General features: G+C 38.0%; 1 protein-coding gene across 2 annotated transcripts; it reads left to right on the top strand.

Annotated features, from left to right (window-relative positions):
- The first annotated feature begins 32 nt into the window (after positions 1 to 32).
- Positions 33 to 24,736, top strand: LOC133480513 (phosphatidylinositol 3-kinase regulatory subunit gamma-like). 2 transcript variants are annotated; one of them, XM_061778659.1, is made up of 12 exons: positions 33 to 506; positions 2,210 to 2,796; positions 10,691 to 10,816; positions 14,352 to 14,457; positions 14,692 to 14,790; positions 15,493 to 15,673; positions 15,970 to 16,089; positions 16,170 to 16,312; positions 17,477 to 17,653; positions 17,870 to 17,938; positions 19,620 to 19,781; positions 19,869 to 24,736. In XM_061778659.1, the coding sequence occupies exons 2-12, from the start codon at positions 2,565 to 2,567 to the stop codon at positions 20,056 to 20,058; spliced, it is 1,605 nt and encodes a 534-aa protein (XP_061634643.1). In that variant the 5' UTR covers positions 33 to 506; positions 2,210 to 2,564; the 3' UTR covers positions 20,059 to 24,736. The 2 variants fall into 2 exon arrangements, with proteins under 2 accessions (XP_061634643.1, XP_061634642.1); XM_061778658.1 differs by having other exon boundaries at positions 45 to 506; positions 15,967 to 16,089.
- Positions 24,737 to 26,258: the final 1,522 nt, after the last annotated feature.

Consider the following 26,258-nt stretch of genomic DNA (forward strand, 5'->3'; position numbering starts at 1 on the left):
TCTGTACCTTTCTCTTACTTATAAAATATCTTTTGGTGTCGTTCTTTTAAAAGCTTCTTTTTCTTCTTTTTTGTCAGACTTTCTGCTTTAATCTTATATGTCAGCATTTTTACCTGACACCTGAGAAAAGTTCCTTTTTCTTTATTGTAAAGCATTGAAAAGAACAAACAAAATGGGGCAAAGTCATGGAAAACACTTGAGCATAATGAGGACATTAACTGTCTTAATGGAAACAAGACGACATACTCAGGAGGAATGACATCGTGGGAAGAAGTTGTACTCAGACGAGATATACAGACGCCAAGAGGAGAGGATTTTCAAAGATGGACGGTACAGGAGAAGAGGCGGTACAGGATAGGAGGAGAGGAGGAGCGGAAGGCTTAAGATGGCGTGAGGACCAAAGCCGGTGGTTGGTTTGATCTAACCCACGTGTGCGTCCAGCCACGTCTCTTCGCCGCTTCATGGATGGCGACGAAACGTTTGCTTCCTCTTCGGTCCCGGACCAGGTGAGTGCGTACCCCTTTACTGCTGGCATTCCCAATTACAGCTCCATTTTTAAGGCAATTTGGGTATTACCCCCAAAAAGTTGCCACCGCAAAAGTTCTATGCACGTTTAGCCTTCGTAGCATACATACGGGGCAAAGAACAGCGTGAAGGCTTCGTGCAAATATGGCGAATGTCAGCTGTCCCATCTGCAGAAATGATTCGATCTTTCGTTTTTATGCGGTAGATATTAGTTACTCGGTTACTAGAGTCCTGAAAAAAAAAAATCTCAAAGTAGTATTTATTTCGTATTTTAACCACACTTTTGAATTATTACAATTTTGGTAGATCTTACATCTTTTGTAGATCCGTGAATTGCGCAAACAAGATTGGTTCGATTAGGTCATCATCAAAATCCATCCGAATCAGGTCTCGTATCTTTGACTTGATAGCTGCTATCAGAAATTGGAAGACGCAGTTAGTTGATTATAACAAAACAAAACAAGGTAATCTGTAAATTGATTTATGACCCGTGTCTTAAATTATTCTCTTAAAACCAAGAAATACAATTTTAAAACTGCGTCATGTCCGCATTTCACTTAAAATATTTCTTCGTCAATTTGTATTGTCGTACGATCTGCATCGGCCTGTAAATTCAGATTGATCCATAATGCTTCTTTTAAGAAAACAGAAAACGTCACGAGTAATGTGTAACATTATAAAGAGAAAGGAAAAATAAATTCACTGGTGTAAAGCAGTCACTGTATTAATACGAATGCAGAATCAGAAAGTCTTAATCAATGACCTGGATAAAGGTTTGAATTTTTTCCCCCTGTTGTATTTTTTAAGTTGGAAATCAAGTTGACATCAGTTTTTTTTTTTCCAGTTTCATCTTATTAAGATAGTATAAGCTTAATGGACATCAACTTCTCATTATTACGAAAATAACCCCCAAATACAATTGTATTTATAGTTTGTCAAGCATCGACGTAATAAGAAAACCCAGCAGACCTCCTATCTGTTTGATACCCATTAGATAAGGTAGATCATCCTAAATTGCTGACTAATTCCAGATGCTTGGGAAAGGATTTAGAGGCATTCCCCTGAATATTGTTGTTAATCTATGGAATGGGCATAAGCGGCAGGGGGAATGTCCTGCTACATTGAGGCTGAATTTTAAAAAAAGAAGAAAAAAAAAAGATTCATGTCTGTCTGTTTTGATGTTACGGTCGTCCTTGATGGGTTTGCAAAAAAAAGTACGCATTTTAAATACTATTTATTCCCGCACTACTTTGTACAAAACTTGCTATCTTTGACTACTGTGACAGATGAATTGATATTAAGGAAAATATATTCCTATTATACGCAAAACAACATGTTATTGGATAAGGAATACAGAAACAATTATATTTAGATATTATATATTTATAAAACAAATAACACTAAATGTCAAGTGCACATTTCCTCTTAAGAATTATTGCAGGAAAAGACATTTACAATGATTTGATAAGAATCAAAATCTTAAGCCAGAAAGAGGAGCTATTTGAATTTAAAAGCCTAACTATAACGCGATACAAACGGAAAGTAATTTTTATTTCAAAAGGATACATAAATGTAGAAAGATAGATAGATAGATAAAAATCCACTGAGGATTGATTTTTTTTTTTCTCCTAAATGTAAAAATACAGTTTATACAATGCTGACTGTGTACTTTTCCTGGTTTCAGGCTGTTCACGGGTTTTTAGCTCAGCAACTGATATCAGGAACTAAATGAGCCAATCATTGCACAAAGCAGGCATGAAACTAAGAAAATGACTTTCAATGCAATCAGCACTCGATGGAACAACGTCTACTGACATGTCACTCTGCTCAAGGAAGTGGTTCAACGAGGGATTCAGGCAGAGGAATGAGCACTACCTCCTGAACAAATGGCATCCATGAAATCTGCTCTGTCTCCCTCTCTATCACTGGCCATGAGTGTAACTGGAAGCTGATAGCATGTGATCAACAGTACTGTGGGACCCAGCATCCTGCTGCTATACCACCTCAATAAAACCTAGTCGCCGTCTTTGTCGGAGAAAATGGCAGATGCGGGCTTCTGGCTCTGGACCGACGACAAGTTCCAGGCTGCAGATTTGCTGATGTCACCATTAGCATCACTCGATCTAGTGGACGAGAAAACCAACCAAACGGGGGATGAACCTGAACCCCATTCTGCATGTCCTCCGATAACGTCATCAGCATCCAGCCAATCACAACAGGACATGGGGATGTCTTCTGCATCATGCTGCAGTCCGTCACCAGCAGATCAAGGTAAAAATGAAGATGTCGTTTACTGACACATCATGCTGATCAAATGCGGTACGGCAAAGGAACAAATTGCATTTTAGCCATCGATAGCTAGATACTTTATTAATCACAAGGTATATTAATTAACATTTACTGCATAATACTAGAGGGATGTTTGTGTGTTACAGTTCACAGGAATAGGCCTGTCACAGTAGCAATTTGTTTAGGACTACATATTTTGCCAAAAACTATCACGATAAATGATTGCATCCTTGATGGGTTTTTTTATGCCACTGATATAATGATATTCGAGCATAATAATGAAAATACATCATTTTTATTATATATTCACTGTTAATTCTAAAGAATATTTAACATTATCACTGAACTGTAGAACAAGAAATAAAATATCTAGGATGAATAAAAAATATAAATAAAACAGACCCAGTCTATATTTACAAAAAGTACAGTTAAACAAATAAACATTTGGCAGCGGCATAGAGAGTCATTAACACACTAAAAAGGATCCAAGAAAGTCTCGTTAATTCGACACACCACAAGAAGTGTTCTTAAAAAGCTTTTCAAATTTGAAAGAATTCAAAAAATAAAAAATAAATCACCATGTATGTAAAGTATGGCTCTGAAAGCTGCATGACTGTGAGCCCTTCACTTGTCAATCAAATATGTTTGCTGCAGTCAACTACTGGCTGAATAGTGATAACGTGTGCACAACAACTCCAAGCGAGGACCTGACATTTTAAACGACGCTGCCGCGGTCGAGTGAGCTATTTAGCTGTTTAGCTTGCGGGCTAGCGAACATAATAAAGAGTTAACTTTTCCCGAAAGTGTCTCAGTTGTGTGGACCTAAGCGCAGCACATGGAGCAAACCTGTGGAGTATTGGACGGCCAAAATGTCGGTCCGCCGGCGGGCCACGAGCGGCTAATAAGTACAAGCCTCGCCGTTAGTAGCCGTGTGAGCACCGTGCTTGGTTACCACTACAATGAGAATTTATTGAATCTGGAAAAAACATTCTTGTCCATTTTATTTCTCGAACGATAAGTCGATAGAGTAATTATCGTGACAGATCTACACAGGAAGGAATTAAAATGCAGAGTTAAAAAAATACAGTTAAACCTCTGAATGTTAAAACACAAATCTGTTCTGGGATGCTGGTCAACCTCCAATTTGTTAACTATTTTCTGCTTAAGAAAAACTTAATTCCATTCCATTTCAGGATCAAATTGTCCTTTCCCTCTGAACACACCTCAAGGTTGGTAAAATCACAATAAAATCACGACTAAGATCCTTTACTATTTTTAAATTATTTTTATTTTAATTTTTTTTTTTACAAAATATGTGTCAATTATTTTCTGGTTGAAGATTGCCTAGATGATGATAGACAGATCAGATCACCTGTCAAGTATTTTGTGTTTTCCAAGGACAAGTTCACAGATGGCTCCGTGAAACAATCTGGCCATCTGGCTCAAATGTGGTTGTGCTTGTGTGTGTGTGTGTGTAATAAATATGCTCATTGAGTGAGCACAAAAATTATTTACAAATAAATACAAGCTACAAAGCTCAAGATAAATGAGTACATCCAAACAGATTGGTTAGAAAACCTTGAAATTCCTTTTCGGATTAAATACTTTCTACGGCAAACTAGAAAATATTCCTGCAAATATGGACCCTTGATTGCAAGAGAAATTTGTTTATGAATTATGAATTTGTTTTAAGGTTACCCATAAAACAAAATTTTTCTAAAATATGTTATAAGGAGACATGCATTTTTTTCTCCCAATTTAAAACAGTTCCAAGGTGTTTTAATAATATGTCTGTGGCATGCTTTGTCAAATTACCCCAAGTATCAAGAATTAGACATATTTTTACGACATAACATTTCGTAACATTGACAACCAGTGGGCTGGAGGTCGACGACATGTTCCTACCGCCGTTTGGCCTTCTTCTCTTCCGCCTTGCTTGACGACGAGTATTCGTGCCAACCGGCTACTCGTTCCTACCAGTGGAAGCAGAGCCCACAGTGTAGAATAACAGCATTTTTCCCCCTTTTTGCTGTTCCAGTATTTCAACACATACAGATTCCCCATTCTGCATGACCATGCATCTGAACAGGACAAGTTTTAAAAAAAAAACAAAAAAAAAAGAAGAAAAAGGAAAGGAATAACATCATTTTAACTAGAGATGTCAATCAATTAATTTAAAAAAAAAAAATCCGATTAATCACACTTTTGAATTGTGATTAATTGCAATTAATCACAGGCACCAAATATACCACACATAGTACCACATTTTGTTGTTGTGTTGTGTGTCTTGTCGTGCTTCAATTAAGAGAGTTCAGCGCTGCACTATATGCAAATTAACTCTGTTTTTCGAAGTCCCATCGGGGTGATTTTTGAAGGAAAATTCTCCTTACTTATCTTTGCACTGGCGTAAGGGTTGACCTGATCACTGACCTTATACTGTACAGTAGCAACCTGCACGGCATTTCAGATATCCATCCGTGAATAAAGTAAAGGAGCGTAAATGGTCAACATAAACTGTGAGATTATTCTGAGTTAATACATGATTAATCCAATATTTTTTTTTGGGTGATTAATCATGAGTTAACATTTAACCTTGACAGCACTACTTTTAACATTCAACGCCACCATGTTGACACCATCGAAAAATCAAACAAGTGCCTAACACAGCGAAAACTAATCCATGTGTTCGACAGAACTCTTTGCGTGAAGTCCCCACTCGCAAATTTAACCATACCCCCCCGCCCCCGCCCACACACACACACTAAAAAGCAAGCACCCATTGCGTTATCATATCAAGCCACCATCAATTAATGTATCGGTGTGGCGCATAAAATCACCACACACAAACACAACAAGGCCGAACATTATTGTTAAAAAGCTAATGCTGGCAACACTTATAAGTAAAGCTAATTTGTGCCAACACTGCAGCTCCTTTTGCTTTTGATATGTTTGTGTTTCGGCCGCGGCACCAAGGGGGCAGCTTTGCGCTGCAACTTCCTCCACCCTCGCTGCCAAGTCATTGGCTGAGAATCTTGGTGGAGGGGTGATTATTTTAATTAGCCCCACTATTTTGTAACAGTGCAAAAATGCCAAATGGGTCGGTCAGATGCATATTTTCAGAAGTAGGCATATTCTAAAATTTAAGATTTACTTGGTTGTTGACTTTCACACTTGATGGGTGGGCAGGCATTATACGCACAAGTACTTATTTGTATATACAGTTAGACATACCCTATACTGTATAAAAATATGGTTTTTTTCTCTCTCAGTCTGAAATGAAATCAGACTAAAGTTATCCTGTTTTGGGTCAATTAGGAATACAAAAAATATTTCTACTTGCTAAATAATGCGAGAAGGATATTTCATTACTTTCTTCAAACTCGAATGTTTACATATAGTGATGTTACTATGCCTTTAAGCAATTTGGGAAAACCCAGATGATGATTTCCTTTCTTTGGAACCTTTTGATAGGGTTATTGACAACATTTGGGTTAATTAGAGACATACCTGTGGATGTATTTGAACTAGGCACAACTGAAACACACTGCTTCGTTGTGTAACATTATGGGAAAATAAAAACAAAATCCGGCAAGATATCAGGAAGAGAATTGTGGACTTCCACAAGTCTGGTTCATCCTTGGGTGCAATTTCCATATGCCTGAAGGTGCCACATTCAAACTCAAATACTTATACACAAGCATAAACACCATGGGAATGTCCAGCCATCATACTGATTAGGAAGGCGACGGATTCTGTGACCTTGTGAAGATGCTGGCTGAAGCTGCTCAGTGTCTCATTATCCATAGTGAAACAAATACTGTACCGACATATGCTGAAAGGCCATTCTGCTAGGAAGAAGTCAATACTCCAAAAGAAACAAAAAGACAGATTACAATTTGCAAATGCACATAGGGATGAATACCTTAATTTTTGGAGACATGTCTCGTGGTCTGACAAAACAAAAATGTAACTGTTTGGCCATAATGAGTATAGTTATGGTTGGAGAAAAAAGAGGGAAGCTTCCAAGCCAAAGAACACCATCCCAACTCTGAAATACGGGTGTGGCACCATCATGTAGTTGTTGTTGTTTTTTGAGAGATGGCATCATGGGTAAAGAACATTATGTGGAAATACTGAAGCAACATCACAGGACATACCAGCCAACCAGGAAGTGTAAGCTTGTGTGAAAATGGGTCTTCCAAAAGCACAATGACAGATGCATACTGCCAAACTAGTACAAAGTGGCTTACAGGCATAACAAGATCAATGTTTTGGAGTGGCCATCGCAAAGGCCTGATCTTAATCCTGTTGAACATTTATGGGCAGACCTGAAAAGGCATGTGTGAGCAAGGTGGCCTAGAAACGTGGCTCAATTCCACCAATTTCCGTCAGGAGGAATGGGCCAAAATTCCTGCCAACTACAGTTTAAAAAGAATTCATATCAACTACAGTTTTAAAAAAAAATTCTGCCAACTACAGTTTAAAGGCAATGGTACCAAATACTAATGAAATGCATGTAAAACTCGGAATTTGAAGAGCGTAATGAAAAAGTGTCTCAAATTAATGGAAATAATTTTGGTAATTTTAAATGACCTAAAACTGGAAAGGTTTCATCTGATTTCATGTCAAAGTGAGAAAAAAAAAGCTTGTCTTTTTATATAGTGTATGCAAACTTCTGGTTTCAACTGTAATTCAAGTGAAATGAGTACACATCAATGAAAGTGTAGCAAAGCTAAATTTCACAATAAAAAAAAAAACTAATTCACAAGATCCACAAGTTAGTTTAATCATCAAAATTCTGAAAATAGTTTTTATGTTGAATGAGAAATCGATAATAATCGTACATGATTACGGGGCTGTAATCATTTATGTTGAGGCCAAATGTCATTTAGCAGATTTAACAGCAGAAATGAAAATAAAAAACATCCATCCACCATTCTCAACACCGCTTATCCTTTTTAGGGTCGCGGGGCGCTGGAGCCTATCCCAGCTGGCTACGGGCGAAAGGCGGACTACACCCTGAACTGGTCGCCAGTCAGTCGCAGGGCACATATAGACACGGACAACCATTCGCACTCACATTTACACCGTACCGCTACACCATCAGTAATTTAAAAATAAAATGATGCAATAAAATCAATTTTCACTCGATGTTTTGATACACTAAATAAAGGAGAACACCAAGATTAATTTTGAACTGGATGACCTCTGATGACCACCATCTGATAATACTACATCTGTGGCAGCATCCACACTAATCTTTTCAGGGCAGCCATTTTCAACTATGTACTGTACCTTGTTGTCCAGGTGACAAATGTTCTTTTGGGTCACGTCAGAATTACGGTAAATAGTGAATGTAAAGCTATAGATATGTATCTTCTCTTTCTCATATCATAATCTAATTGCGTATGTCATTCTTTAGAACAAATGAATAACTAGTTTTTAAGGGAAACATTTGTAAAATGATGCAAATATTCCAGTATGCTATGTAACTTTTAGTCAGTTTCACACTGGTTTTCCTGAAAATTGGTATATCAGAAATGTACCAGGAGAGCAGACAACTTTTCACCTTTTCCTTTCACACAGTATTCTCCCAAAGTGGGCATTTACACAGCTGCTGTGACATCGTGCCATGAGACAATTAGATGTAAGGCAACGTCAGAGCAACAGCGCCAATTGCTTTCAGAACAACTGGGCATGGGCAATGAGTTTTGGATATTAAACGTCATACTCCACTAAGTTACAAACCTTAAATGCAGAGCAGGGAGATGGTAAAAAGGCAGGAAAGAGCCGGCTGAGATGTCCAGTGTATAACCGGCTATTGTTATATAAGAATAATCTTGCAGTCTGTTCTAAATTAATTGTGCTCCAACAGCTAACTGATGGGGATTATTTGTGGAAGCTGACAGCAGATAACGGATATGGCATTTTGTGTGGCCCAAAAACAAATGGCCACAGATAATGTAATCAAATTAACATAATATTGCGAGCATACTTTTAGTTATTCACAAATAAGCGACAACATGACCATTAGGACCATCTCATAAGATAACACGAGAGCTGTATGAAAGATTATGCCTTTAAAGCATTCATAATGCTTAGTTTTGATTGAGACATTAATTTAACAATTTAATTTTATTATTATGGTTGTCGTTTGGAGTGGTGTGGAACTGTACTGCATGATTAGAATGACAGCTGTTTCCATCACTTTGACTATCTCATGAACAGTAGTTAAATAGGGCAACCAAAACATTAGAAATGCCTCTCATGTAATCTCAGTATTGTACAGTTATACACCTCGGAAAAATACACCCATCCATCCATTTTCTTTACCGCTTATCCTCACGAGGGTCGTGGGCTGCTGGAGCCTATCCCAGCTATAACCACAATAATAATCATAGTCTAAAATTAATCTCTTAATGACAGTTTGAATCAAAACCAAGCATAAATATATTTGTAAAGGCAGAACTTTTTATTTGGCTCTTGTATAGGATCTCATTAAATGGTGCATGTGGATCTATGAACTTGGCTCTGTTTATGCTTTCAAAGTGCTGACACTGAAATGCTGACAAGAACACTGTCACAAAAACTGTAGCAAAAAAAATTATATATATATATTTTTTTTTTACTCTCTCAAATTGGCACAACAAATATGTTGACCCAAAAATATTGACAAAAATACAAAGGGCAGTCAAAAAATAGCTTAACCCGGACCCGAGTCCAATCTAATTTAACCTACAAATCATATTTCTTTTCCTGAAATGTTCACAGTTTGTAGTTTAAATACTTGATGTATTTACAAAAGGTATTGTTTAAGCCTGTCCTCTTCCTGTCAGCCATTTCGGAAATGAGGTCACTGTTGGATGCTAGTCAGAAGCAGAGGGGTGTGATTGAATTTCTTGTTTTTTGAAGGGGAACCACCACAAAACATTTTCGAAAGGTTGCAAACTGTGTTTGGGGAAGCTGCAATAGTCTACAGCACAGTCCAGGGTCAAACCCGAAGAGCAAGAGTCTGCTTTGAGTGACCTCCATGACAAGCAAAGGAGCGGCACACCCTCTTCAGCGGTTAATTCTGGGACTAGTGCTAGGGTCGAGGCACTGATCAGAGAAGATCGTAGAGTCACTTTTGATGACATCATCGTGTGTCAAACATTTAACATTTATCAGCCAGAGGGATCAAACAATTTATGACCATATTGAAATTTCCTTCATGGAGGGCACAAAATCTTGAGTTAGGCCTTTCTAATTATAACAAGTCCTTCATGTTGTCCCTTCAACATACAGCTCTGGCTATAGAATTTAACAAATCTCTTTTCAGATCATCATGAAGTGTCAAAGGTATAAACTTTCATCAACTGCTATTACCATGTGGTGGTCTGCACACATCTAAAGGTCACCCACGCAATACCATATACTGGGGAATGAAATCATTTCTCAAATAGATGTTAGACATTTATGGAAAGCCTAAGGACACACCGCTTTAAAGACACAGACATGCTAAACACACAGCAGCAGCTTGAGTCTCTCTGTGTAACATGAAATCTCTCTGCAGACAGCTGTTGTTTGTGAGGCGAGGCGAGGCAAGGCGAGGTTGAGCTCTAAGCAACATGGATTCTGGCCCAGTGTGCCTGAGCATTGAGGAGTGCCATTTCTGGTATTCTAGGAAGTCAGACAGTGTCACCTGTCAGTGGACGAGTCTGGGCAGTGTCTCCTCCATGGTGTAGTACTCAGCAATATAACCATATCCCTTTCTGGAGTCCTTGTCAGTAGGACAGCAGTGTGTGAACAACACAGACATGGTGCAGATAGTTATTTATTGACCGGTCTGGGTGAACAGGATGGCTAACACTGAAACTTTCTACATTTGATGTTGCAGTGCCAAGGATGAACAGAAATGACAGCGAGGCTAAATCTCCGGCAGCGTTTCTGCAGGACCTTTCCACCATCGCAGATGCTGATAATGATGTGTTTCAAGACTTGGAAAATGTCTCCATGGAAGACGGTACTCTCTGTAACTTGCTTAGTCTAACGGAATCTCTGTTGCGTCAGTATGCATCTTAAATAATGGATCTTGTATATCTCCAAATATAGGTTTTCTTAAGCTATAGAGTTATTACCACTTACATTATTGTCCTTCATTAGTTTGTCTCCCACCTAGTATCATGGAAGACATACAAAAAACACAATAGCAATGACATTGGGATGATGTGTAAATAAAAAGTAATAAAAGGAGAGTACAATGATTTGCAAATACTTTTCAACCTAAATTCAATTGAATACCTTACAGAGACAAGATATTTAATGTTCAAGCCGATAAACTTTATTGGGTTATTTTCTGCAAATATACACTCATTTTGAATTTGATGCCTGCAACGCTCCATTCCAGAAAAGCTGGGACAAGGGCATGTTTACCACTGTGTTACATCACCTTTCCTTTAAACAACACTCAGCATTTGAGAACTGAGGACACTATTTGTTGAAGCTTTGTATGTGGAATTATGTTCTATTCTTGCTTGATGCTGATGTACAGCTTGTTGCTGATGTACAGTTGCTCAATAGTCCGGGGTCTCTGTTGTTGTATTTTGCACTTCATAATGCGCCACACATTTTCAGTGGGAGACAGGTCTAGACTGCTGGCAGGGCACACATTTTCAAGGGGAGACTGGTCTGGACTGCTGGTAGGCCAGTCTGTTACTCACACTCTTTTACTACAAAGTCACGCTGTTGTAACACGTGCAAAATGTGCCTCGGCATTGTCTAGCTTAAATAAGCAGGGATGTCCCTGAAAAAGACGTTGCTTGGATGGCAGCATATGTTGCTCCAAAACCTGTATGTACCTTTCAGCATTAATTGTGCCTTCACAGAGCCAATCCAATCCAATCCAACTTTATTTGTTAAGCACTTTAAAAGTATGCACGGTGCACCAAAGTGCTGTACAAAGCAATAAATACATAACACATACGAGAGAGGTTCAAATAAAATAAAATATATCCATCCATCTAAACATTTGGTATTATTTTGTCCTACCTTAATTTACAATAAAACAAGTTAGTATGCTAATCAAACATTCTATGGGTAAAAGAAACATGAATGAACAATAAATATTAGAGGTGCACTAATTGATTGAACAGTTGTTGATCTATCAGTCTTGAGTTTTAAACTATAAATAATGGGAAGATCTCTGAAATACTTGACACCATCATCCATCCATTTGCTGTACCGCTTATCCTCACTAGGGTCGCGGGCATGCTGGAGCCTATCCCAGCTATCTTCGGGAAAGAGGCAGGGTGCACCCTGAACTGGTCGCCAGCCAATCAAATAAAATACAATAAAATACAAAAATGGGTAAGAAAAAATTGGAACACAAATATCAGTCATAAAAAGAGCAATACAATCTGAAAAAAATATATATATAAAGAGAAAAGAATCAACACCTCACTGGGTAGCAAAGGCCTAGGAGAAGAGATGAGTTTTGAGAAGTTATTTAAAAACAGGTAAAGATGAAGCGTGTCTAATGTGCTGAATTAGTTCGTTCCATAGTTTTGGAGTGGGAACAGAAAAGGCTCGCTCCCCTCTGAGCTTCAGCCTGACTTTGGGGACAGTCAGGAGCAGCTGGCTAGCTGACTGAGAGAGTGAGTGGGCTCATAAGGGTGAAGAAGCTCTGTGAGGTAGGGTGGGGCAAGACCATTTAATGATTTAAAAACAAATAAAATAATTTTAAAATAAATCCTGAAGTCCACTGGCAGCCAGTGCAACAAGGCTAAGATGGGAGAAATGTGCTCAAATTTACGTGTACCAGTTAAAAAAATGTGCAGCAGCGTTCTGTAGCATCTGCAGACGACTAATGGCAGACGCGCTGACCCCCACACAGACTCCGTTACAGTAGTCCAGCCAGGTTGTGACAAAGGCATGGACTATTGCTTCAAAATGCTGCTTTGAGAGGATGTGCTTGGAAAGCTGCCTCAAGTGATAAAAGCTGGACTTGACTACTCCCTTGATATTGCAGTTGAATTTCAGGTCAGCATCCATCTTGACACCCAGATTACAGATGGTTGGATTGGTCAGACTGCCCAAGGAGCCAAGATCCACTGTGACGTTCCTCGCGGTGCCACCAAAAACAATTACCTCTGTCTTATTGTCATTACAACTTAAAAAATTAAAAGCCAGCCAGGCCTTTATATCACGGAGGCAGTTAAGGCATAGGGTGAGGGAATATCCATTTCTCTTTTTTAGAGGCACATATATCTGGGTGTCTTCTGCATAAAAGTGGAATGGCATTCTATGTTTTCTGATTAAGGAGCCAAGTGGAACCAATTAAAGGGCAAAGAACAGGGGACCTAGGACTGAGCCCCTGTGGGACCTCACACGTGAGGGGAGCTGAAGTGGAAACTGAGTTGTTGAAGCTGACACAGAAGGTCCTTTCAGATGTACATTACCCATGCAATGGGCACTACCAAATTCCCATACCATCACAGGTGCTGGCTTTTGAACTTTTCACTGATAACAATCCGGATGGTCCTATTCCTCATTGACCCAGAGGACACGACGTCCATGATTTTCAAAAACAATTTGAAATGTGGACTCGTGAGATCACAGCACACTATTCCACTTTGTCAGTGACATTTGTCAATCCATCTATGAGCTCGGACCATGAAAAATCGGCGGCGTGTGTTGTTGATGTATGGCTTTCGTTTTGGTTGGCAGAGTTTTAATTTACATATGTAGATGTAATGACAAACTGTATTTACTGACAATGGTTTTCTGAAGTGTTCCAGGAGCCAACGTGGCAATATCCTTTACACAATGATGCCGGTTTGTAATGCAGTGCCTGAGGGATCGAAGGTCAGAGGCATTCAATGCTGGTTTTCGGCCTTGCCGCTTACGTTGAGGGATTTCGCCAGATTCTCTGAATCTTTCGATGATATTATGGAGCATCGATGATGAAATCTCTAAATTCCTTGCAATTGTACATTGAGAAATGGTCTTAAACTGTTGGACTATTTGCTCCCACAGTTGTTCACAAAGTGGTGAACCTCAGGCCCATCCTTGCTTGTGAACAACTGAGCCTTTCGGGGATGCCTCTTTTATACCCATTCATGACACTCACCTATTTTCAATTAACCTGTTCACCTGTGCAATGTTCCAAACAAGTGTTTTTTTTTTTATGGTTTTTTTTTTAGCTTTCCTCAACTTTCCCAGTCTTTTGTTGGCCCTGTCCCAGCTTACTATGAATGTATTGCAGGCATGAAATCAAAATGAGACTATTTGCAAAAAACAGTAACACTAAATATGTCTTTGTAGTGTATACAATTGACTATAGGTTGGCAAGCATTTGCAAATCAGTTCGTATTGTTTTTATATGCACTTTACACAATGTCCCAACTTTAGAATCGGGGTTTGTACAATCTTCTTACCTAAACAAACCAGACACTTGGATAAATAAGCATACACTATGAGCATTAGGGTAGGAAATGCCTTTAATAAAAATATTTGGAAAATGATATTGTATAATATAATATATATATTTTTGTGAGCAGGGATCCAACCCAATAACATCATCACCAACGCGATGGCAGCATGTGATTCCTGCTTGGAGCAAAAGCAGCTGGCTGATGCAGAGTGGTACTGGGGCAACATCGAAAGGTGTACAGGCTCTCCTCACTTGATAGAAAACACATGTGGATAATGGGGACTGGAATTGGCCAGAAAGATACTTTATTTTAAGCTTTTAATACATGCACCAATACAGAGATGGGCATTAGACAAGTATTGTTAATTAATAATTAATAGTTCATATAGTAATACACATTAGCCAGAAATATTAATTTGTTTATGAAAATAAGTTTATGAAAAACTCCATGTTGTGTTGCTGACCAGAGATGAAGTGAATGGAATGATGAGAAACAAACCCGATGGCACGTTTTTGGTCCGTGACGCTTCCAGCAAGGTCGAGAGGGAATATACACTAACACTGAGGTAAAGAATTGTTGTGGACACATTTAATCAGAGGCCTTGCTTTCATTAAAAAAATTTAAGTATCCAGCTATGAGGGATACTAACTTTACTTTATTTCTCATATGACTTATTTCTCTACAGTAGGATTCTGAAGGCTACACTCAAAGCTAGATATAAAATCTGCAGCGCATTACGATATAGGTGTAAAATTGAATGGAGTGAGGTTAATACTAAATATCGTTGCAATTTTGGCAATCTGGCTAGGGGTTTTCAGCTGTTGGATTGACCTTTAACTACACTGCTTTCATGTGAACATGCTGATATTTTTCAACAAGGGGGAGTAGGTTGGAATTACTGATAGTTGGCTCAAATAGTTCAATGTGAAGACCATTAGCTCAGTCTCAATCCCCACCCCAAAACCTTCTCTTCATTCTGGTGGCAAATAATGTTTCGTTGTTAAGACAGCGCGCATTCATTTTGGGAATATTTCAAATGTCATCATAAAATAAATGAAGACAAATTCTTTTTTTATGACCCGTTTGCAATCTGTTAGTGAAAGGTAGCAATTTTTGCACTTACTGATCAGTAGTACCTAACTCTGTTTTACAGTTTCACAAGGTGATGAGGAGGATGAGGGGTTAGGGATGTACAGTAGTAATGCTCTCTGCTGTCAGTGTCTTTTACAGCTTTTTCCATCAGATGTACTGTACTTGAATCTTACAGGAAAAATGGCTCCAATAGACTGATTAAGATCTTCCATCATGGAGGGAGGTATGGCTTCTCCGAGCCATTGACTTTTCCTTCTGTAGTGGACCTTATTCAGTATTACCAGCACACTTCACTGGCCCAGTACAATTCTAAACTGGACACACGACTGCAGTTTCCCATCTCCAAATATCTGCAGGTGAGTCTGTGGTTTTTATACTGTATCATATTAAATGTGTTATTATGGGCTTAAAAAAAAAATTGTTATACTCATGCCAGGCAGAATACATTATGTAAAGCAGCAACAAATGCATGTACTGGTAATTGCGACCACATTTGAGGAAATGAAGATATATACACAGTGTTTACAACTTCAACTTTGTGCTGCAATGATAAAACATTTAGTGGAAAATCTGGAATTAGCATAGTCCTTAACCGCCAACAATATTGGACATTTTTTATCAATAGCATTTTTTACTCTCGACTGTGCAGCAGGCTGTGATGGAGGTCGACATTGAGGCAGTTGGAGAACGGCTCAAGGTATTTCAGGACCAATATGAAGAGAAGAGCAAAGAGTACGACCGTCTCCATGAGGAGCTGAACCAAACATCACAGGTACAGTGGTACTTTTTTAAATCACGTAAAGTTGAAATATGTTAAAACAAAATGTGTGGTTTTTTTTCTCTCCAATGTAGGAACTGCAGACTAAACGGATGGCCATTGAGGCTTTTAGTGAAATCATTCGGATTTTTGAGGAGGAGTGTGAAACGCAGGAACGCTACAGCAAGGAGTACATCGACATGTTCCTCAAATTAGACAACAATACGGAGACTGACAAGTATGGAGCCAAACACTATTAGTTGATATCATTCACTTATTCAAAACTACATGCTCCACAATGTAATGACTACATTTTTTTTTTTTTTTTGGCCTGTTCGACTGTTTGGTCAAGCAGAAAGGAAGATCTGTATCCCTTTTATGCTGGAACAGTTTTACTGTGTCACAGTGGACTTTTTAAGCTGCCGCTGTGGTTTCTTAGTATTTTAATGGATATTTATTGTGAATCAAAGTCAATCAGTCGAACACAACAAAGTTTCTTGAGGGGAGTCAGAAAAGACAACAAAAGACAAATTACTAGCTGTAAACGAGATGACAAAAGTAAATCATTATATACCTAGAACAATGACACATTAGATATGAGTGTTGTATGGGGCAGTAGTGCTACACCCTGTGAGGGAAGGACAGGACTAGATAGGACAGGACAAGGACAGGAGGGGAAGCATGTAGGACAAGGGTCCTGAACTGGGCTGTACAACGGAACTTTGGGGGGAGTGGCTATGTAAATTATAAACGTATAACGTGTCCTGTAGTTGCTGTGCCTGCACTGCGGGGGTTGACGACTACATAACATACTGTATAAACAACTCTTTTAATAAAGCCTTTTGGATTATTTTATCAAAAATGACATTTACTCAGATCTGCAAATTTAAAAAATATTTGTTGGCTCCCTCTGAACAAATTGAAAGTTTGTACACAATAATTATAACAATAATACAACAATAACAACAACAATAATTTGGCTTTTATTTTGTTTTGGAAAAAAGCTCTTCATATACAATGTCCTTCCATCAATTGCAAATCAATACTGTAAGTCATTTTGGAGTATTCTCAAAGGCTGGGTCTAGAAAATCCTGACACATTACCAATGTCGAGAAAACGTGCTTTTATTAGTTGTCAGTGTAACAGTAACTGCAGGTCATCAAATGATTAATGTGTTGGTACACATTACACTGTCTAGTAATATTTCAGTGTCACACGCCACATTTTAGAATTCTTTTCTGTGGTCTGTAATTTCTAGGTTATATTACTCTGGGCATTCTTAATGAACAAAATGTGATTAACTCAAAGTGGCTCTGTAATGCAAACTTGTAGAAAATATTCAAAAGAGGAAGATGGGAAGTCTAATTTTTATTGAGGATGCTATTCTTCTGCCTGCTTCCAGGATGCAGAACAACCCTGATGATCTACAATTGAGAGTGGAGGAAATACACAACAGCAAAATTAAACTGGAGGAGGAATTAAGGAGGAAGGTGCTGGCCCACACAGAGGTTGACAGAAAAATAAACCACTTGAAGCCAGACCTTGTGCACCTCAGGAGGATCAGAGATCAATATTTGTTGTAGGTTTCACTTTCTTTGTTTCAGAGCTGTTGTGTATACTTCATTAAAATGTATGCATGCCAAGTGGCCATTTTTTTAAGGATTGTGCAGAATTGTTAGAACAGTAAACTAGCCGAGAAAGTGCAGACTGCAGACTGGCTTAAAGCAAGTTACTGTAAATATTGTACCGGTATGTTAAATCCAGTGATCTACAGTGACTTTGCATTACGTTACAGCTGGCTCTCTCAGCAAGGAACCAGGCAGAGCCAGATTGATGACTGGCTTGGTGTACGGCATGAAGAAGAGTGAGTGTCATCATCTATCCAGATATTATGTTTTACAGGACCTATAGCTCTTCTTCAAGCTATTTTCACCACGTTAAATTGGTTAATACTGCATGATAATAATAACAGATCAAGTGGGGGACAGACCAATTGTTTGATTTGTGAAGCAACCAGGAACAAATACTCATATAAGGAAATGTGCTCGGGTGGGGATCTTCACTGGAGACAATCGTTTTTAAGTCCAGACCTGCGGAATAAGTGCCAATGTTCGCAGTATTAGGTCATTTAAAAGACAGAAATAAATAAATAACACACTAATTGATTGTCACATGGTTGTTCACAACAGTGTAAAACTACAACCTGGATGGCAATAGTGGCATTAGTCACAAATACCACTCAGCTAGACTGTGAATGAATGAGCTTGACGCTAAATGTGACACAGCATAATGAGTTCTACTGTGATATTCCACTGTAGAGGGAGTTCTTGGTTTCCGGTATACCGTAGTTCCATTCCGAGGCCCCCCCAAAAAAAACAAAAAACATCTACTCATCTATTCTCTGAGCCGCTTATCTTCACTAGGGTCGGGGCTATGCTGGAGCCTATCCCAGCTGACTTTGGGCAAGAGGCAGGGTACACACTGAACTGGTCCCCAGCCAATCGCCTGCTAACCACTCGCCCACCACAATCTGTATCCAACACATCTACTGTAGTCTCTGAGCCACCTGCACGCTCTCCTTTCAGAAGAAAGAGCACCTTCTTGTTATTATGAACCGCCAACGGTGGAGCGCGAACCCCGGAGCGGTTCTCTGTGTCGTCGAGCGAGGAGGTCCCGCTGAAAAGGGTGCAGATAGTACTGGTCCAAGTTGTACATGAACGAGTTCAATGAACGGAAGTTCATGAACTACTTCATATTTTTGTGCGAACGTAAACTGAACTTAGTTCATTTCTGCCTGATGAACGTCATTTTGGCGTCAAAAAACGTTTTTTGAATATATATATATATATATATATAATATGCAGTGTTGCTGTACCTCCCCAAAAAAGGTGCGACCAAATCATGTGCTGCCAGTGGAAAGGTTAGTGTCAAGCCCTGCTCTATCACTACTGCAGTAGCAAAATCATAATTACAGTGAATATTGGATGCAAATATTTGTATAAAAAACAGTTCCAGGCCATAAATATAAAATAATCAAATGAAGAAGAGTTAACAAAAAGAAGAACTACTGTATTCTTCATCTAATTAGAGACCGGCACAACCCGATGACCCTTTTAATAAGAAACAGACAATTCTCTATCGCCTACATAGACAGCAAACGTCGAGCTCCACCCTACACAAACGAAAGTATGCCACTGAAAGTTCGCAAAAAAGTGGGACGGTAAGGTTCAAATATTTTGGGTCACTTAATGGAAACTATGAACAATGTGTACCATACCATACAGAACAGAAACATAATGCTGTTTCGTAACTGCCTATCGATTCATGAAGAAACATCACAAGTAAAGTGAGCAGAACATTTTGTACTGCATGCAAATTGCAAAAACGGAATTTGAGAATGAGGAGGGTCACCACAGGTTGGCTACTGTCAGCATGCCCATTGGATCATAAACCGTGTAATTAACCAAAAAACACAGAGAGAATAAATGTGTTGTGTGCTTTACAAAGTTTTCTCCAACAAAACTGACTCTTCTACTTTTTGTTAGCCCGTACACTCTAGCAGATGATACGCACCATGAGGAGAGGACATGGTATGTTGGAGGTATGACTCGGAGGGAGGCAGAGGAGCTTCTGAAGGGCAAACGAGATGGCACCTTCCTCATCAGAGATAGCCAAAGTCAAAGAGGATCCTTTGCCTGCTCTGTTGTGTAAGTACCTTTACATTGACTTCATTGGCTCGTGTTATTTAATAACAGCAAAGCTACAGAAAGTGACAGCCAGGTGTCCTTCTGCAGTGTGGACGGGCATGTGAAGCACTGTGTGATCAACAGGACATCCACAGGCTACGGCTTTGCTGAGCCATACAACCTGTACTCATCACTCAGAGAGCTGGTCCTCCACTATCAGCACACATCGCTGATCCAACACAACCAGCAGCTGAATGTAACCCTGGCCTGGCCTGCTCTCAGCCAGCAGCCCAGCTGAGAACCCACCAGCATGTCACACTGATAGCACTTTCTCAACGCTTCACTGTATGAGCACTCAGAAAAAAAATGAAGAAAAAAAGAGGGACACCTTTAATCAGCTCAAACTGAAAAAATGATGATGCCGCATCAAAATACAAAAAAAAAAGCCCACCACCATTTCCAATGTTCCAAAGCAGTTGAAATTATATTTATAAAAAACGAAAGTGTGTAAAATATATTAAATTGTTAACTTTAATAACCAAAATAATTAATGCTCACTTGTTTCATATAAAATTAAATAAAATACATTTCAAAGTTTTACACATCTTGTACATGTAATTGTTTTTATTTTGTGTTTTAATTTAATATTTTTATTTTATTACTTACAATAAATCAATGAACTTTAAAATCTTTCTTTAATTAAATCAACCAATACAAAATGAATAAATACATTTTAATTAACCAATTTTAGGCAAAACAAATTGCTAAATTAATGCAAGAAATAGTACAGGACTCTTGGTAATGTAAATGGTTGTTGGGCCAGATTAAAGAATAGATCGGGCCGTTTCTCAAGACTAAAATCAACTGGATTATTTCATTTGTCTGCCATGTTTCTCATTCATTTTTGTTTCTCAGTTGCCAGTTAAAAGTGACCGCTGAAATATTATTTTTAAATCATTCCTAGAGATGCACTGATTGTCTGATTTACCAACTCTGATTGACTGTCAGTGAAAACACAGATTTTTCAAGTAAAATATTGCAAAATATATTGTATATATACATCCAGTGCCAGTATTCTCATTGATTTTATGCTACTATAGAGGAGGTGAGATCGTGAATAGTTCTGTTATATTTAACTGCTTGCGCCATTAAATGTTGTCCCTTTTTTCAGAGCGATGATGGTGTCAAGTATTTCAGAGATCTTCCCATTATTTATAGTTTAAAACTCAAGACTGATAGATCAACAACTGTTCAATCAATTAGTGCACCTCTAATATTTATTGTTCATTCATGTTTCTTTTACCCATAGAATGTTTGATTAGCATACTAACTTGTTTTATTGTAAATTAAGGTAGGTCAAAATAATACCAAATGTTTAGATTTCAGACAGTTTTGACAGGTGAAATCAAAGCAGAAAAGTGTTTGAAAATTAAGTGTTTAAGGTCATGTTGTGGTAAAATTTCAAATCCACACACACACAAATGGCAACGTTCATTACAAACCTTTTTTTTTGTTTAAGGTAGGCCTATCTAAATATGTTTGTATTGAGGTATTTGTTCTAAATACATGCATGCACACATGTATGTTCCATATGTTTGATATGTTGATCGTTTCCCTGTGTTGTGGGTACATACTTGATCATGATTTCGAAAGATTAGATCATTGAACTGACCCAAAAAAGGTAACATTTTCATACTTAACTTAATAGATTCTCCCTTTAGGTTATGGCTGTGTGGCAAACATGGGATTCATAATATTAGATATAGGTACATTCTTTTACTGTAAAAATCAAAAAAGGAAATCCACTTCCAGGTTATGCTTGGTCCCCATTGCACCTTTAGTCGCACAAGACAAGACGATGATGTCAACGTGTGCGCATTGCAGCACTGTGAAAAGTTAAAACACAATGACAAAGGCGCGTGATACCATTTTAAGTGTTACAATGAAGAGATGAGATGAGAGATGAGAACTCACCACAAAAGCAGAATAAGGAAATGATTAAAAATGACAAAAGCATAATGCAATATGAACTAGAGCAACATGTGTTTTGCTGATTCTAATGCATCTGCATTTATAGATCCAGGTTAAATGATTTGGACTGGAGAAAGTAATCCAGGAAATTCTGGATTAAAAGTGCCTTTGGGTGGTTTTGTAATGATATTTATATTTGCAAAGTAAAAGCAAAACAAAACGTCCATTAGGGGTATTGGAAGGTTAGCTTTCAGATCACTCATGACTTCTGCTTTCAGGAAGCTTTTGTTTCTGTTCTGTTGACAAGTAGAATCGAAATCCAACACACTTTCATCGGTGCAGAGTAGCAGCGTTAGTATCAGTTGTTTGAAGCATTTGTGAGGTACAATCAAAACAGTGGTCCGTGATAAGGATTCTTAGTCTCTCGAAACATGTTTACATTTCAGATCTTTCCAGGTCCTGTCAGCCCTGGACAGGTTTGTTCTCTTTGATTGTGCTCTCTGAGTGGAGGTGGACTGGTGCTCATCAAATAACACTTAATGACTCTAAATTATTTTTATAGTAATAAACTAACACCATTGAGCAGTACATTATGACCTAAATGGAAAAGCTTGTCTTAGGGGTATGTACATTAGTCAATACAATATAATTAATGGTCTGTTGTGTGTCACCCACCACACTCTCAAGTTTGAAGCAGTTTTTATTATTATTATTATTTTTTTTTTTAATTACACAGTGTGTGCTTGGTCTCAGTCACTCGGTGCTTAGGGTTAGAGACATGCATGCCTGGCGGGATCTGCTGTGTACTTGATAACCCGTAAGCGCTGCTACTGCACAGATTGTGGACTGATCTATGTGCTTGGTAACTCTTGAAGCTCCAAAATGTGAAGTTTGTTATTGTGTTGAGATCAGTGCTATCAAACAAACAGCACAAGTCGTGTACACTAGGACTTACTGTAGGTCACTTATGGCAGGGGTTCTCAAACATTTTGGGTCCAACGAGAAATTTTTCCATGGATACCCTCATGATCGTAACGACCACTAAGCATAACTACCATGTGTACCCCTAAAAGTCAGAAGAATTAAAAAGTTGCATATTTTTGAAAAAACAAAAAAATCTGTAACGATACAATGACAAAGCTATACTTTTAAGACAACAAAAAGTTGCAATGCTATGAGAATTACTGACAGTCGTATTTTTCCCAGATAAAGTCACAGTATTATGATATTAAAGTTAAAGTTGAACAAGGGAATAAAATAAAATTTTAAGTGAATTTTATTCTCATAATATTGTCTTCTATTCTATTCAAAAAATGTTTATCTTAAAAACAAATAATAAGAATTTATTGCTAATTATATTGCTGAGCCCTAAGCCTTGAGAACCCCTGGTCTATTGGCATATTGTGTGATACATACTCACTCAGTTAGTACGTTGAGTGCTTGTATTGTTGTTTCTGTTCTACACATTATCATATATGCACGTATTAGATAGACAAAAGTGAGTGTTTGATGAAAGAAAATATATTAAATATGTATGCACATTACAGGACTTGCACAGCAGCTCTAAAATGGGGGCAATTTGAAGCACAGAATTTGCACTAATGCGTCTGAATTGATGTAGATGATGAGGGCCGTCTTCATGCTATCATGTCATGTTATTTGTCTATCGAAGCAAGCCGATTTGTGATGGTGCTAAACGTGTTGAGTGATGTCATGACTGACAGAGTTACTCAGAGACAGTGTTTGCGTGTGGCATCCTTACCATGATCACAATAGTATTTTATTATTTTATGTAGACAACGTTGTAATTGTGGGGTCTCTCTTTTCTGTTGCTGTTGTGTTTTGTACCTTAAATGTTTCATCACTGTGTGGAAAGAAATACAATAGCCTAGTTAAATCCACTTAAAATGGTCACTTTGTTTTCTGGTAGCAGTGAAAGCTCATTGTAATTTCCATGTGCATGAACAAACCAATTTAAAAAGAATAGCCATTTAGATGGTCTTTAAAATACCTCAGATTTTCTTACAAGCTTAAAAAAAAAAAAATACTCAGGCCTCGAAATTGGGTTTTTGACCGATCTGACATATACCGGTAGCACAAGATCCTATTAGTTTGTGGTGTGGATGATTAAAAAGACGAAATAATGACAGTGGGCGTGGGCCGGGGAACCAAATGTTTTTTGAAAACATAAAAAGGTCATATGACTATGATGGCCCTTTGGTGGGAGTGCTCTAATTAATCGAATTTAACACAACTGTGAAGACAATTAACCTTTACAAGTCATCGGATTATCAACATTTTTAGAGGGTTAGCCGGATGTTGGTAGATGTTATATGTTTGGGAAATGGTTATGCAGAATATGAGTGTGGATTTGGCATATTTGAATTGCCAAGAGGTGGCTCGTTTTGCAAAATGAAATATGGATTAGTGTGATTAAGGGAGGTGTTACAAAGAGAGATGTTATCTTTAATGTTGTCGATCCATCAAACAGAGTATTCCAAACCACAACAAAACCCTGTCAACAGCAGATAAACCAGAAGACTTATTTAGCAAGAAAATAGCCTGTGACTTTATACATATGGGAACGTTTCGTTTCAGTTTGAGCTGTGCATATGATGAAATACCTCTACCTTTTTTTTGAAGTACACACAACAAAGTACGTACTGTTTTTTGTGTCCTTGGCTTGTTGCTGTTGTGACCGTAGGAATTTGTCCCTCTGCTTTGATCCAAATCATTTAGCTGCACTTAATAGTCCGTTGCTGTGAAGAAATATAGGTTAACGTAAATGTTTGTTTACTATTTAAAATTATGCAATGACACTGTGCGAGTGTGTGTTGTGTTGTGGTAGTTTGTCTTTCTTTTAGGAGTCAGTCATCTGAAGAAATGTGTGGGTTTAAAACGTTTAAGTTGGTGTGAAACTCCCTGTCCTTGTTTGCCTTCTTACAGAGTAACCTTTGTCCATGTATGCACTTTAACTACCAAATAAAGTCAAGCTTATAAAGAAATGTGTATATTCATCTCATTTAACAATATTTGTGTCTCGTTGTAGACAAAATTCCACAGTGGTCGAATTCACTAAATTGTTCCAGAGCTAGACAACTGCAAAAATCATCAATGACCAAGCTTTACAAAAAAACTCTGCTGTTAAAAGACAATCATGCTCAAGTTTCTTTTTTTCGATGCACACATATTATTGTTCTAGTTTGCAGTAATATACAACGACACTTCATCGTACTGGAGAACTATTTCTAATATTCTGGCCAAAGTGATCAAAATACGAGGAAAAAGCAATTATACATAATTGGAAACACTAACCTCAATAAGAAAGAGTGTTGAAAGTGCATGAAATGAAGTCTAGTAAGTGTATAGGCTACAATACATTCCTGTGCATTGGTACAATACTGTACAGTGGTACCTCGACTTGCAACTGAACTGACTTGAGTTTTTCAAGTTTATTATTTGTGTAAAGAACAAACATGGTTAATTCCAAAATAATGATCTATGGGTTTGATCCACTTTTTTAGAGGAAACATCTAAGGGTACTGCTGATGCATTCATTCAAAATTAAGAAAAGTATTCAAAATATAATCAAATGTAATTAGTTATATTACTTTGAGAAAGTAATTTAAATAGTTACACTATTAAATTTTCAACAGCGTAACTTGTAATCGTAACAAACTACATTTGAAAAGTAATCATCCCAACACTGCAAGCATGTACTGTAATCATGATGCACAAAATTAATTATGTCCATTTTATTTAATTTATTTTTAGTACTGCACATTTTTTTTCAAAAGTACAATACTGTGGAGTTCTATTTTTCTTGTTATAAAACTAATTCCCCAACAATCTTTTGGTGTATGGGGGGGGGGGGGGGGGGGGGGGTGGTAAGAGATGTGTGTTTTAAGTTACGAGCGTGGTCGTGGAGCAAATTAAACTCGTCGGTTCATTCATCACGACTGTATATTTTGTGGAAAAATTCACAATTTCGCCGCTAGATGCCTACACAAGCTTACAAAACACGACAGCACTAATCAGGTTTAAAAATGTTTAGTGACTATTCGTGGCCATCATACACAGAACCACCTTAATAACAATGTGTGTAACACAGAATACAACATGTACAGGATAACAAATAAAACAAGAGTAGAATTGTTCTGTCTTACCTTAAAAGTAGCTTCTGTTGAATTCCGAGTGTGTTCTTAGCATCATTATGATTGATGCAATATTTCGGCATTTCTCCGTCAAGGGGGGGAAAAAAACTGAAAATGTGTTAAACCAGTTCCTATCTTAAAAGTGTCAGTTCACGTCTTCAACGTTTCTGGGACCTGACATACCAAACTGTGGCCGATACAGCTTTCTCATGGTCTTTTTCAAAAATTTAACAAATCAACAGTAGGGTACGCCATAAATTGATGCTAATAAAACTTGAAACTCACGACCAATTGTTTCCGTTCAATGGGACATGAGACTATGTGATGTATAAAGTTGATTGTGTTGCGTGAGAAAGCACACGATTGGATTTAT

This window comes from Phyllopteryx taeniolatus, chromosome 7 (genome assembly GCF_024500385.1).
Source record: "Phyllopteryx taeniolatus isolate TA_2022b chromosome 7, UOR_Ptae_1.2, whole genome shotgun sequence".
Lineage (NCBI taxonomy): Eukaryota > Metazoa > Chordata > Actinopteri > Syngnathiformes > Syngnathidae > Phyllopteryx > Phyllopteryx taeniolatus.